This window comes from Manacus candei, unplaced genomic scaffold, assembly GCF_025592945.1.
Source record: "Manacus candei isolate 608988 ecotype Guabito, Panama unplaced genomic scaffold, ASM2559294v1 h1tg000023l, whole genome shotgun sequence".
Taxonomy (NCBI): Eukaryota; Metazoa; Chordata; class Aves; order Passeriformes; family Pipridae; genus Manacus; species Manacus candei.
The window spans coordinates 18,168,582-18,181,946 of NW_026138071.1; the positions used below are offsets into that span (position 1 = coordinate 18,168,582).

The following is a 13,365-nucleotide window of genomic DNA, read 5'->3' on the forward strand; positions in this document are numbered from 1 at the left end:
ATGGACCTTGGGAGCAGAGGAAGAATCCACTGTAACATGAGACTCACCTGCTCTCTGCTAATCATGGCAGCATTCTGCATGACACCTTTCCTCTGCCATAGTCAAACTGATCCACTAGCTCTTGGGTGGGCAGATCCCCAGTGTTGGGAATCCTCCTCAGCTGTCTTACTGGAGATGAGGAAGCCTCGCATTTCTGACTCTGTCAGTGGCTTTTGGGACTTCATGATTTTTCTGAAATCATCAGAGAACCTGAAACATGGGGCTTTGTTCTGGGACCTGGCTCAGCTCTTCTGGGATATCTATGTGGACTGTGTGCTCTCCAGAACCCATGGCCTAGGGAGAAGGCAGCTAGCAGAAGCTGAGCAGAAGACTGCTACTCTACATTCTCAGTTCACAGGGAGAAACCAAGGTCACTGCTCCTTTAATACAAGTCTCATGGGCAATAACTAGAGTCTAGTGGAAAAGAAAAGAGATGCAGTCTTATTGTGTTGTGTGGTTAGAGTGCAGAAACAGAGGACAGTGCTGCACAAACTCCTCCTAATCAAGTACAGAGCTATATTTATGTTCAATGTGATCTCAGCAAAAGTTTGACCTCCAGACAACCTGAACTCTAACAACAGCTTTTAAGTTTCAGTTTGATGGAGAAGGAGGGGCTCAGAAAGTGAAACATAGGAGGATTAGAACAAAGAAGGCAGCTCAGCAACTGAAAATACAAATATATTCTTCCGCATCAGCGGTTTTACCACTATTGTGCTATGAATACAGGCTAGTTCCAAATTCCCCATTCTGAGAGGTGTGTCACCTCAGGAATGCAGGGCACTGATGCTGTTGGGGAGCATGGTAGTCTTTCAGCAGAAGAGGAAGGGTAGGTAGGTTTACTTGCCATCTAGCAGTCAACCACTAGTTATTTTCCATTCCCATACTGGCAACTTTACCCAACACACAGTGGAAACAGAACTAGGACTTAGATGCATGCAGGCTTTCAGGCACAGCTACAGCTTCAGGAAGACACCACTACATGTGACATTAAATGCTGCAATTCCTTATCTCCAGGTTCCCAGCCCCAGAGCAGAACCCCTAGGCTTAAAGTGTTTCCATATGCATGTCACTTACCCTCTCCATTACCAGAAGGGAGACACAGCATAGCTTTTCCTAAATCTCAGTCCCTTCCAAGGCTTCAGTTCTGATCCTACTGCCAACAGATGCATCCTTCCCTTGAGCATATCCACTTCCAGATAGGGGCAGGTGCTATAATTCAATGGAGAGGTAGAATGGCCGTTGCCATCACCAACAGCTATAGTGCATTAGGCCTACAGTGAGAAGGCAGAACCCTCTTTACACTTAAGCAGATTGAGACCTGTATCTCCACTTCCTAGATTGGTATCTGAGTTATTAAGGCATTTTGGGGGGAATGTCCGTGGAATAATGAAGAACCTCTCTTGACAATTACCTATTAGAGTATCTCCAAAAATGGACTTGAACTCAGGGTTCTTGCACCACAGGGACACTATACCACTGGACAGTCCAGCTCTGGCCCACAAGCCTCAACATTTTTTTTGAATATTGAAAGCTGGGATTTGAGATAGGAAGGATTAAGAGGTCCTTACCCCTGTTACCTAGAGACAGTGTCGTAGCCATTAAGCTAGGATATAGGAATTGTGTTTGAATCAATCCCCTCAGACTGAAGAGCACACACACAGGGTCAGTTTCTAAAATATGAGCCAAACAACCACTACCTGCATTTTAAAAGCAAGGAGTGTACCCTGTCCTGCTCCACAAAGAATCTGAGCTATCGCATTGCTCTGACTGGATCTTAACCATGTTGGAACTTCCAGTTTCCAATTGGTCTTAGACATCACAAAGGCAACAAATTTCTCAGTCCTTACCAGACTGATGCACTTTCAGGTGCAAAGAGAATGCAGCTTTAGACACATGAGGCAGTAGTATTGTTAAAAACTTAGATGCTCATCAGGCGAAAGCCCAGGATTAATGTTTGTTTTCAGGACTGCAGCTTTGAATATCCCTGTCTAAACTCCCACCTAGCTCTTCATATCTATATCACATTGTGATTTTCCTAAACAAAGAGCTTTTGTTCCTGGTCAAGATTAAGCATAACAGTCTGATGTACTTTGCAGAATCAAATTACAGGTTTTGTGATAAATACTGACTTTTGTTTACACTTACACAGAGATTTTAAGCACTACTAAGTATTCATACTTTAAGAAAAACAAGGACTCCTTCCTTTCCTTCTTTGTTTTGTGAATTGTAATCAGTTAATCTGATTTTTCTGTACAACTGATTAACATCAGGCTATAGCAGGCAGCTTATAGCAGTGACAGCCTAAATTTTATTTTTTGGAGCAGCTACCTAACTTCTCATCCAAGTCTCACAGTTTCTTAACAAAGCCAGTTGTTTTAATCTTTGTAACCCTTGATCCTACTGCCTTATTTCATCAGTGAAAGCAGAAATCAATTGGTAATAATTGCAGACAGAAATCACATCCTAGCAAGTGATGAGGAATGAGACAAGTAGGGAGAGTCTTCCACAGTTACCTGGCCAAGGTATCTTTAGTAACTCATCTTTCCCCTAACAAAATCCAAACACTATGAAAAAGCACATTTCATAAAGGCATTTCCAAAATATTACAACACTGTAGTTACACAATATTTGTAACAACTCTCCATGAACCAAAATAAGACTTTGGAACCACAAGGAAAACATAGCTTTTGTACTCACAGCAAATCTTCCTGAAGAGCAGCTAAAAAATCCTCCTCAAGAAGCCACACAGCACATCCCCACTACAAACACTTGAAGACTGCAGCCACAAACATCTCTCCACTCCTTTTCTCCTTGCTCAGCAGCCTCTCTGCCACTCAGTGGCCACAGCTGTGCACACCTCCCTCACAGGTACAGCTAATTAGGCTCAGAACAGCCCTTGCACCTGGCCCAAGACACGTAATTTGCTGTCCCAACGTTGTGGGGTGTCAGGGAGGGTAGTGGAGCAGATGCTACTATACATTTGAGGTCTGGTAAATAAGCAGTATTAGTCAGTTAATTTTTCAGAAGGCAAATATGTCTAAAAGAAAGAAAACCAATTTGCTGGCTTTTAGAGATCATTGTAAAGAAAATGTCCCATAGTTCCTCAAGCAAATAACAAATCTGCAACCAAACAGTGTGAGAGATCTCATGCACTGTGCAGGGAGGTTGATAACAAGCTGGTGAGTCAGTAAGATTATGAGCAGACTTAAGTGCTGCTAATTACAAGTAGAAGAGTTTTATAGGAAGATTGAAGGAAAAGGTCCATACTGGGGGAAAAGATCAAAGTGACCTGACATTGAAATACAACTCTTGCAAGTGGAGGGTTATGGATATCACCAAAGAGGTTTGGGGGCAATGCTGATAAAATGGGGACCAGCAACAGCTAAAAGCAGAAGAAACAGATGTGGGAAACTGAGTATTCAGCTGCTCTTTGCTGTTTGGAAATCATTTATTTATATGCATTTTCATGTCACTTTTCAGGGATATTTTCTCATATTCAGAGGTCGCCAATTCTGAAGAAGAGAGACTCATTTGAAGATTTAATAAGTATCCACATGCATAAGAGTAGACCTACATTACTTCGAAGAGTCATTGGAGAGCTAGGAAAAAAGAGGAAATCACACTTTTAGTTCAAGATCTTGATTTCTAGATTTTTTTTAATTACTTCTCTTTATTTTTTGCATTCTAATCCTCACTGATGTCAATTTACATGTAGAAAAAGGCCTGTAAGCATGGGCACCATATCTCTGATTAACTTGGACTTACGGGTTTTTTTAATTATCTATTAATTTCATCTCCTTAATAAACTGCATGATTTATAAGCAGTTGCCTACTTTAACCTGTGTGTATCTCAGTAATACATGTGACCCATTCACACGTGGCACGATTTTGGGTGCCAAAACAGGAAATAACTGATCCTTCAACAAAACACAGACAAGCAGAGAAGGAAATTATCAAAAACCCTCCACTGTTTCCAAGACTGGATTAGAGTCAAGATGGTGATTTTGATTGTATGTGTAGCTGTACACTTGCACAAAGCAATCACTGCTCAAAGACATCATCCTACTAAAAGAAAAATAGTACATATTTTTACATGAAAAATACCTTCCAAAAACATTGTAAGTTTTCCAGCAAAAGTAAAAGGGTTAAAAGATTTTACCAGCTCCTCTGCTTTCACATTATATTTTTATGATATTTTCCCTAAATGCTTAGTTATTAAAAATACTACTTAAAATGTTACACATTCTTATTTAAAGTGTTTAATACAAGAAACTCATGTATAACTTACAATTGCTTCTGTTTTCGTTTGCAAGCTCTTTGTAGAAAAATCAGTTTCCTCTGTTATTTATAACTCTAACAGGCAATTTGATATTAAACTAATGTAACATAACTTAGGGCAGGTAACATTTCATGCTTTTATGAGATAAAATATTTCCTTTGCCTGACTGGCTGAATGCAACTACAAATTTCAGCTTTCCAGGGCAATTATATTTTACTGCTCATTCAAAGTTTCTTTCCTTGAGCATGTAGCAATATTTCATTGCTCTTTTTTCTTTTTTTTTTTTCTCCAAATGCCCACAGAAAAACTGGTTTGCTGGTTGTTCACCAACTTGGAGAAATAGGTTCAAGTAACAAAATGTGTAAAGGAAATCTTAAAATGGTTACTGGGCCTGAACAAAGTAAAGGTTAAACACAGTCCCACTTGGTGAAATCATTATCTTAAGGAAGCAGACAAAGAACTGTAAGAGGACTATCAGCTTCAATGGCACTGGATTTGTGCTTCGAGTTACACATGCAACAAACTATTTAAGTGTTCAAGAGAAGAGGGAACACTAAAGCAGGATAAGCACAGGAACACAGTTTAGTGTACTCAGCAACACCCCCCCAACTGCAGCCACAGCCTATGAGTGTGCTCTGCTGCCGTGTGGGAGGGCGGCAAGACCATTGTTACAACAGGTCCTCTCTCTCCTGTTCCTATGTTGTTAATTAACTAAATTATATTAATATATCTAAAAGCCCCATTGTATGCAACTTTGTATCAACATAAGAGACATGTCTTCAACCACAGTCCCCACAGCTATTAAGTCCAGCAACTGACAAAGAGCGTGTTAAGGGCTGGATGCCTCAGCCAAGTACTACAGTACAACTGGTATTGTAGTAGACCATATGCACTTCAGCTCTAGAAAATATAAAATCAGACAGATTACCCGAACAGGTACTGTTTATCTTAGCTGCTTTTCCACAGGGCCCTTTGGGAAGAGGCTAGTGCTTCCACTTTAGATATATCCCAGCTGCAACAATAGGATCCCTTAGGAAATGGCTCATGGTAGCTTTCTTCTTCCCTTCAGATAGCAACAGAAATGGTGAAATACCACTATGGGCCAAGATGATATTTAGCTTAAACAAATTTTCAATACTTCTCTGCTTCAGCAAGCTTCTTAATTAATAGTCTGTAGCAAAATTTGGCCTTCGAGGAAAGGATGCACAGTTAAGATCGAGAAAACAGATGATTCTCTAATATAGGTCACACTATGGAGAACATTTGGTAATTGCTGATGTAAAGGACACAATCTGTGTAATTAATTGTGCTGAAATAAAAAAGGAGATGCAATTCATTACCTGTAAACCTGCATGTGATAAAGTGCAAATGACAAAAGGTTGTCTGTGTTGAGAAAAAGTAAGGACTGAGTATGAGGTGAAAGTAGATCTGCTCTACAGGAAAAATTCAAAATGTTACTGTGTTTACAGACAGGACATTGCCTCCTACTACTCTTCCTTATAAAGGTCATGGCAGATCTTTGAGTGAGTTAGGACTGTTTTTGTAGATACTGCACCTGGCTTACTGTTTCCCAGCCTGAGTCTGTCAGAAGGATGGGATGAACATGTCTGACAGAAGTTGATTCCTTGTCAGCTGAACTGACTAATAGCAAAAGAAAGACCTTATGATTTTGTCCCTTTCATCTTGTAGGTATTTGGGAGCTAAACAACTGCTTCTTAGCATGGGAAAACACTTCTTTCAGTCTTTACACACTGCCATGAAGTAAGAGTTCATGGTAGTTCGGGAATATCTATTTGTAAGAATTTGGGCTCCAGATATGTTCAGTGAAATTGCATCAGACCAAACTAGTATTTGTCAGTTGTCACTGTTTCCAACCATATTTAATTCAGATGCACACACTGGATGGAGATTTAAAGCCTCATCAGAAGCTGATGGATACCTTCCCATAATCAACAACTAGGTTCCTTGGATTGTTGTTTGTCTCTTGGCACTGGCATCTTGCAAAAGCTATTAAGCTTCTATCTCACACTGTATTGTTTATGTGCTAGTGTGGCTGCATCCACTTACTAGTGACCTCATCACTATTTGTTTTCTGGGGCCCTTCCTCAATAAGTTTCTTTCCACTATCTTTATACTTCCTTTACTAGAAGGAAGTATGGGGGGAACATCAGACTGGTGACCTGTCACTAGTGGGGTTCCACAGGGCTTCATCTTAGGCCCTCATCTTCATAAATGATTGGACACAGGACTGGAAGGGATACTAAGCAAGTCTGCAGGTGACACAAAACTGGGAGGAGCTGTTGACTCCCTCAGTGGCAGGGAGACCCTGCAGAGAGACCTTGACAAATTAGAAGGTTGGGCAATCACCAACCATCAACAAGGGGAAGTGCCAGGTTTTGCACCTGGGATGGGGCAACCCTGTATGTACAGACAGACTGGGGAATGAGAGGCTGGAAAGCAGTGGTGTGGAAAGGGACCTGGGGGTCCTGGTCCATGACAAGTTGAATATGGGCCAGCAGTGCCCTGGCAGCCAGGAGGGCCAACCATGTCCTGGGGGGCATCAGGCAAAGCATCACCAGCCGGTCAAAGGAGGGGACTGTCCTGCTCTGCTCTGCACTGGGGCTGCCTCACCTTGAATATTGTGGCAGTTTGGGGCACCACAATATAAGAAAGATATTAAACTGTTGGAGAGCGTCCAAAGGAGGGCAATGAAGATGGGGAAGGGCCTTGAGGGGAAGCCAATGAGGAGAGGCTGAGGTCACTTGATCTGTTAAGCCTGGAGCAGAGGAGACTGAGGGAAGACCTCATTGCAGTTACAACTTCCTCGTGAGGGGAAGAGGAGGGGCAGGCACTGATCTCTTCTCTGTGGTGACCAGTGACAGAACCCAAGGGAATGGCCTGAAATTGTGTCAGGGGAGGTTTAGGTTGGATATTAGAACAAGGTTCTTCCCCCAGAGGGTAGATGGACACTGGAACAGGCTCCCCAGGAAGTGGTCACAGCACCAAACCTGACAGAGTTCCAGAAGCGTTTGGATGATACTGTCAGGCACATGGTGTGACTCTTGTGAATGGTCCTTTGCAGGGCTAGGGGTTGGACTCTATTATCATTTTGGGTCCCTTCAACACAGAATATTCTGTGATTTATCTTGATGATTACAATTAATTCTGAAAAATACAAGACAAGGAAAATCTATGCGGAAAATGAAGAGTTCTGCTGAGCAGCTTTTTTTAGGCACTACACTTTTCATTAGTCTTTTCAATCACATCAGCCTAAACTCTGTTTGATTATACATGAAGCAAAGCTTCAGAATATATAATTTATCTCACTTTTCTCCCAAAGCTTTCAAAAATATTTTGCTTTTACCCAAGCCAAATTTATTTTCTCAGTAATCACAGAAAAAAATTCTGTAATAATTAGGAGAATTTCTCTCTTGAAAAGCTGGTATACTTTCAGTGACATCCTTAAAATCCTTAAAATCATGCATATTTTCTTGAACCATAACTGGTTTTGAACTCACATGAACGTACTTATTCACTATTTTTTTATGCACCTCCTGCAGAACTGTGATAATAAGTAACTAAGTCTATATTTTTTCTCTCTGAAGTGGTACTGCATAATTTTCATTTCTCAGATCTTTAAAATACTTCTGTACATTACAAAAAAAAAAGTTTTCCTTGTTGCTGGCACCAACAAGAAATACTTGAGTGACTTACAAAGAAGTAACTCGACTATGGGATATCAGCTAAAGAGAGAGAAATGGGCAATCATTTGTACTGCTGAGGAATCCACTGCACAGGAGCTGGAAACCACAAAAAAGGAATATTGTTCTCCAATATGTTCCTGGTGAAGTCATTAAATGCAGAAATCTGTTATGCTGTGTTATTACAATGCAACACCTGAGACTCTTTAAAGAGTTTGACATGGCATCAATTACCTTAAGTAGTTCAGTGAAGCTGTAAGGGGAATGGTGGTTTCCATCATTCATAAGCTGGTGAAATTACTTGGTTGATGAGGTCAGAAAAGGACCTGCAAACATGCTCAGCTGTAGAGAACAACTCCTGCTGCAAAGTAGTCTGTTGGGCTGAAAAGTAGAACAGATTTTAAGTCTTTCTAAGCTTTTGAATGCTGCCAGAGCCCTGGAAAACTTTATAAATCATTAAGTTAAGATAACTCTGTAGAAATGGTAGCTTTTTATGTCATATTCCTGATTACATCCTCATTATCAAAAGTGAGGCATCCTGATGTGTTGAACAAAGCCCTGCTGTGTAAGATCACTGATTACATAGGGATTTTGTACTGCTGGAAGTCTGCCTGCGACTGGAGTCATAGTTACAGTGTCACAGAAGTGGTAATAGCAAAGACCTCCAGTGCCCTCACCAGTTTAACTTTGCTCCTTAGTTAACTGCTGAGACTGATTTTCTCTTATGAGCTCTAACTCACCCAGTTTCAAATTAGTCAAACATTAAGGGTTATATTTGGAATATGCTCTACCTTACAGTACAGAGCTTGAATACTCCTACAATGGCTAAGGCAAGATTCTGAATTTCCTTGAAGAGTTAAATGATTATGAACAATATTATAGAGTAAACTGGATGAAGGTGAGAAGACAGAGTCGAGATTACTGGGAGAGCTTATACCTGGCTGGGTTTGGAGAGACAATCCATCCTTCAGTTTCATCACTAGCTGCTGCAGTTCCATTTCCTCTCTGACTTCCTTCTCATCAGGTAGTAGTTGCACTGAAGGGGGAGTAAGAACTGTATTCCTCATGACGCCACTGAGAGAGTTTTCTGTCAATTTAGGCAGATATGTTTGATTCTCATTTGCTTTTTTATACTGTCCCATAAAAGGTCTGTCACTCTGCAGGGACACTGACTCCAGTGGGTCATCTGAAAACATAAAGTCCACTGCAGTGGGAACCTCAGGTGTCTGTAAAAACTGCATTCTATTTGCAGGGTTGGGGGGACTCAAAGGTTTCCAGTCTGCACATGTTCTGGAAGTAGGCCTTATTTGGGCAGGATTTAATCCACCCTGCATTTTCCTTTCCAGCAGAACAGGGGGATTTCTTGGCACTGTATTCTGATACTGTGCAAAAGGATGTTCTGATGACTGTAACATTGTCTACAATAGAAAAAACACAGAAAATACATTGTGAAAATAACTGATATTTTGGCTTGCCAGTAATACTAAAGCAGCATTGCAGAAAATGCTACAAAATGCTGTAGGTGGCAAATATGTATACATTCTCTGTGAAATAAGGGCCTTTTTAGAATCTCACAAATAATTTTAATGACCAAGAATCAATACAATTGAAAAGAAATAAAATATTTTCTGTAAGATGTCTGTATTACCTTCCAGTAAAAGACGGTAATTAGGAATGACAAAAGAGTATTTTATTTATTCAATGCCAACACAGGACTCTTCTCTGAAGAAAAGACTGCAGTGGAATATCTAACACTTCTGTTGGAAACCATTTTCTCACTCTTATTGGAATATTCATTATTTTCATTGCAGTAGTATCTAAACATCCAGTATGGGTATCTGTGCTAGATGCTAAATATACACAGAATGACAAGAAAATCCCTGCTGCTTTCTATCTACTTTCTCTGAAGACAAGAATCTAAGATAACTGAAAATACTAGTGGAAGGTGCATGAAATAGTACCAAGAGTGCTGGTCTGCAGGAAGCAGTAGTTAGTGTTCAGTAATTGCTCATAGCTCTGATTCTTGGTATATTTGTCACTATACCTTTACTTCTTGCTCCATTTGCTGCAGTCTCATTTGTAGGTTTTTATGGCTTACTCTCAGTCTTTGGAGTTTCACCTCTATTTTGCAGCTTTTTTCTTCCTGGCAGTTGTGAAGAAATTGTATTTTGTCCTTCCATTTCTTGAAGTGCTTCTTCATGTACCTGCCAGAGACACAGGAGGGTGGGATTTTTGCTAGATCACACATACACAAATACATGCAGTCATGGAAAAGAGCTAGCACTTTAGCACAAACTTTATCCCCTTTATCAGTTTAGAAAATTTTTGTCAGCTTTGGGATTAGAGACCAATGTTTCAGGAGCTGGGCTGTATCCACAGAATTAGCAAGAACAGGAGTGTTCTAGATGAGGAAAGATGTGAGCTGAATGGAGCTACAGCCAGGACTGAACCTTGCATTTTACCTTTCCCACAAAGGTGGCTTCAACAGGGGAGACATTACAGCAGTCCCTCTGCCTAGAAGCAAACTATTTATGGCAACTTCCTGAACTGCAAAAGTTCCCACTACATGCCACAGGCAACAACAAAGTAAAAGCAGCCTCTACCCCTTTGATAGAGTTTTCTTCTTGCTCATGGTATTCTATGCAGTTTCTTTGATTATATGAATAGTTCCTGCACAGGCCACTTGTCCTTGAAAAGACATTGTGATTTTTGCAATAAGAAGTGCCACCCTCCCACACATACCAGAGATTTAGAAATTACCTACTCAGAGCCCAGTATGACAAAAATACCATAATTCTGTTCTAGTTGGGATTTCTCTAAGAAGTCAGGGTAGAAATAGTTTTGCCTTCCTCATGGCTGAGGTGGAGACAGTAAAGTTTGTTAACACTACTGTAATAAACCAACTGCTTCATATCACAGAGCTGAAATAGTTATCTGTCCTGCTTAGTTACATCCAGAAGTTCATCTGATTCACTTTCTTTTGGTTATACTTTGGCTTAGAGACAAGAGTCCCACCAGATTTCTCTAGAATTATGCAAGATCTGTCTGAATAGGACAAGTCATATAATTTAAAATTAAGATTAATATTACAGTGGTTCCTTATAACAGCGTTTAAGGGGTCTTTACCGTAAAATGCTGACTCCCTTCAACTAACTCAGGGCCACTTCTGTGAACAGGCACATGAATGCTGGAAGTCAGTCCACAAATAAGAATAAAGAGCTTCCCATGAGTAATGTGATTCATTCACCCCATTATATGATAAACTCTGGGTCAGAGGGTGATGCAGCATTTCAGGAGCAGGCTTCCCAGATATCCTCTCAACTATTGCTAATCTAAACAAAAGCTGAAGATCTTTGTCATATCTCTTTATTTGCCCAGGTGAGAACAGAGAGTGAGGTAAGGACACAGGCTTACAATGGAACCACAATTGTTTAGCTCTGATCTTGAAGTGGCCTTGTGTGAATTTGGAGCAGCAATTGTACTTAGAATGAAACAGAACAGGAACAGAGAGAACTGAACATACTGAAGGAAATAAAGAGTAGATTCAGGATAAAATACTACACTTCACTGTAATTCCATTGGTTTAAGGAGTCACAGCCATGGTTTTATCTAGAGCACATTCGTATATAACTACAAAAATTAAAGAGGGGAAGGCATAAATGCAAGAAAAAGGTTAGCATTATTGCCCATACAACAACTTCCCCTCCTGCCATGCAAACAAATAAACCTCTCAGGAAATTTGTAGTTTAGGAATTAATATTTTTTCCTGTCAAAGGTTTGAATATCAGAAGGAACTTCTCTGATAATATGTCATGGATTTTATACCAATAGTTATTGTATTAAGCCTATTAATCTCTATTTGATGTACAGCACATTTTCTAGAAAGACAATGTACTTTGATTTAAAAACTTCATGCAAATAATGAAATTTTTTTTGATTAAGCCTTATTCAGAGAAAAACTTGAAAAAGTATGCTATTCTGGTATTTGTATGTGAATGAACATCTTTTCCCTTAAAAATTACCTTTAGAAATATAAACTAGCAATTGCAGAAATGCTGATGAAAGCAAATGAAAATGTTTTGCTTTTCCAGACATTGTTTTTCCAGTGATCCCCATTTACAATTTTTGTTGCTGAGTTTTTATCATTCATCCTCATATAATAGGATCTTTATTTAATCTCAAAATCTCCAAGGTATAGAAAAATAACCTGTCTTCTAGCCCTTCACTGAGCCCTGCCCACCAGTCTTCTGTCAGTGTACCACTGCATTTACATACCTGCTGTCACTGTGAACGCTTTTGATAGATTCGTGCATTTTTAACACATCTGCTTCAAAAGAGGCTATTGCCTAGAACACAAAGAAGTATCTGGTCATAACCTTATCAGCAATAACATTCATTTTTATATGCAAATTTTACTATAAGAGGGCATGACAAATTTTGGATTTGGTCTGTTTCATAGATTTACTAGTTAGCTTTTTAAATTTAACTTATTACAATCAACTGATGCATTAAAGTATTTCTAATGGCTATTAGAGGAGACTGGAAAATTTATTCTATAGAGCAAGTTCTTTGTTCCATGACAAATTCTAAGTGTATGAGAATTTGTTTTAAATTAGAACAAAACACATATTCCCTAGAATTTCTGCAAAATGGAATATTCTGATTTGGGAACAGTCTCTCCCAAGTCCCACAACTGCTTTGGGACAAGGAGATGAAGAGAGAGACTGGATGTAGAAGAGAGAAGAAAAACTCCTGGTCTTTGCATGGAAGTAGCAGTCTCTGGGCCATGCAGGGAACAGTAACCCAGAAGTCAAGAACACAAATGCTTTCCATCTGCTTTTGGGGCATGATGTAAGTTGGGCTGGAATCAGGGCTGCCAGGAAATTATGAGACTAAGAGCTGGGTCCCCAGGACCTCCATACTCGTCAATTCTGTTAAAAGCAATCATTGGACTTACTGTCCACATCTTTTGAAGCAAAGTGGAAATAAGCACTATAAGATCTTGGAAATCAGTATAAAACTTCTCAAAAAGAATTCTCAGCCCAGATTCAAAATGAACAAATGAGCAATGCATGACAGAATCCCAGTACAAGGATGCAAGTCCTATCTTGCTGTCTCCTAAAATGACAAATGCCAGCCGTCAAAATTATATGTTTAAGCACTTTAAGTCTGCCCCACAACTTCTCCTGCAGATATATGCTGGCTGGCACTATACCTTGAGTGGGGCAGCAGAGTCCTAAATGACATCTCTTCCAAAGGGCAGCACAGGAGTAGCAGCCAAAGGAGTGACCTGACACACAGAGGCTAGTTTTCAGTTACTGCACCCCTTGGCTCCTGGGAAGAACA

The 13,365-nt window shown here is 40.0% G+C and overlaps 2 protein-coding genes across 2 annotated transcripts in view; one reads left to right on the forward strand and one right to left on the reverse strand.

Annotated features, from left to right (window-relative positions):
- On the forward strand, nt 1-3,860 carry FAM237A (family with sequence similarity 237 member A). Its single transcript, XM_051786905.1, has 2 exons — nt 1-409; nt 3,520-3,860. Exons 1-2 carry the CDS (start codon nt 1-3, stop codon nt 3,666-3,668), a joined length of 558 nt encoding a protein of 185 aa, XP_051642865.1. The 3' UTR covers nt 3,669-3,860.
- Nucleotides 3,529-13,365, reverse strand: part of DYTN (dystrotelin) — a 27,968-nt gene continuing 18,131 nt past the window's right edge. Inside the window, exons 12-16 of the mRNA XM_051786861.1 lie at nt 12,295-12,365; nt 10,064-10,223; nt 8,957-9,437; nt 8,254-8,400; nt 3,529-3,638 (exon numbers count right to left, since the gene is read on the reverse strand). Coding sequence (XP_051642821.1) covers nt 8,297-8,400; nt 8,957-9,437; nt 10,064-10,223; nt 12,295-12,365 — 816 coding nt within the window. The 3' untranslated portion in view covers nt 3,529-3,638; nt 8,254-8,296. The remainder of the gene's footprint in view (nt 3,639-8,253; nt 8,401-8,956; nt 9,438-10,063; nt 10,224-12,294; nt 12,366-13,365) is intronic.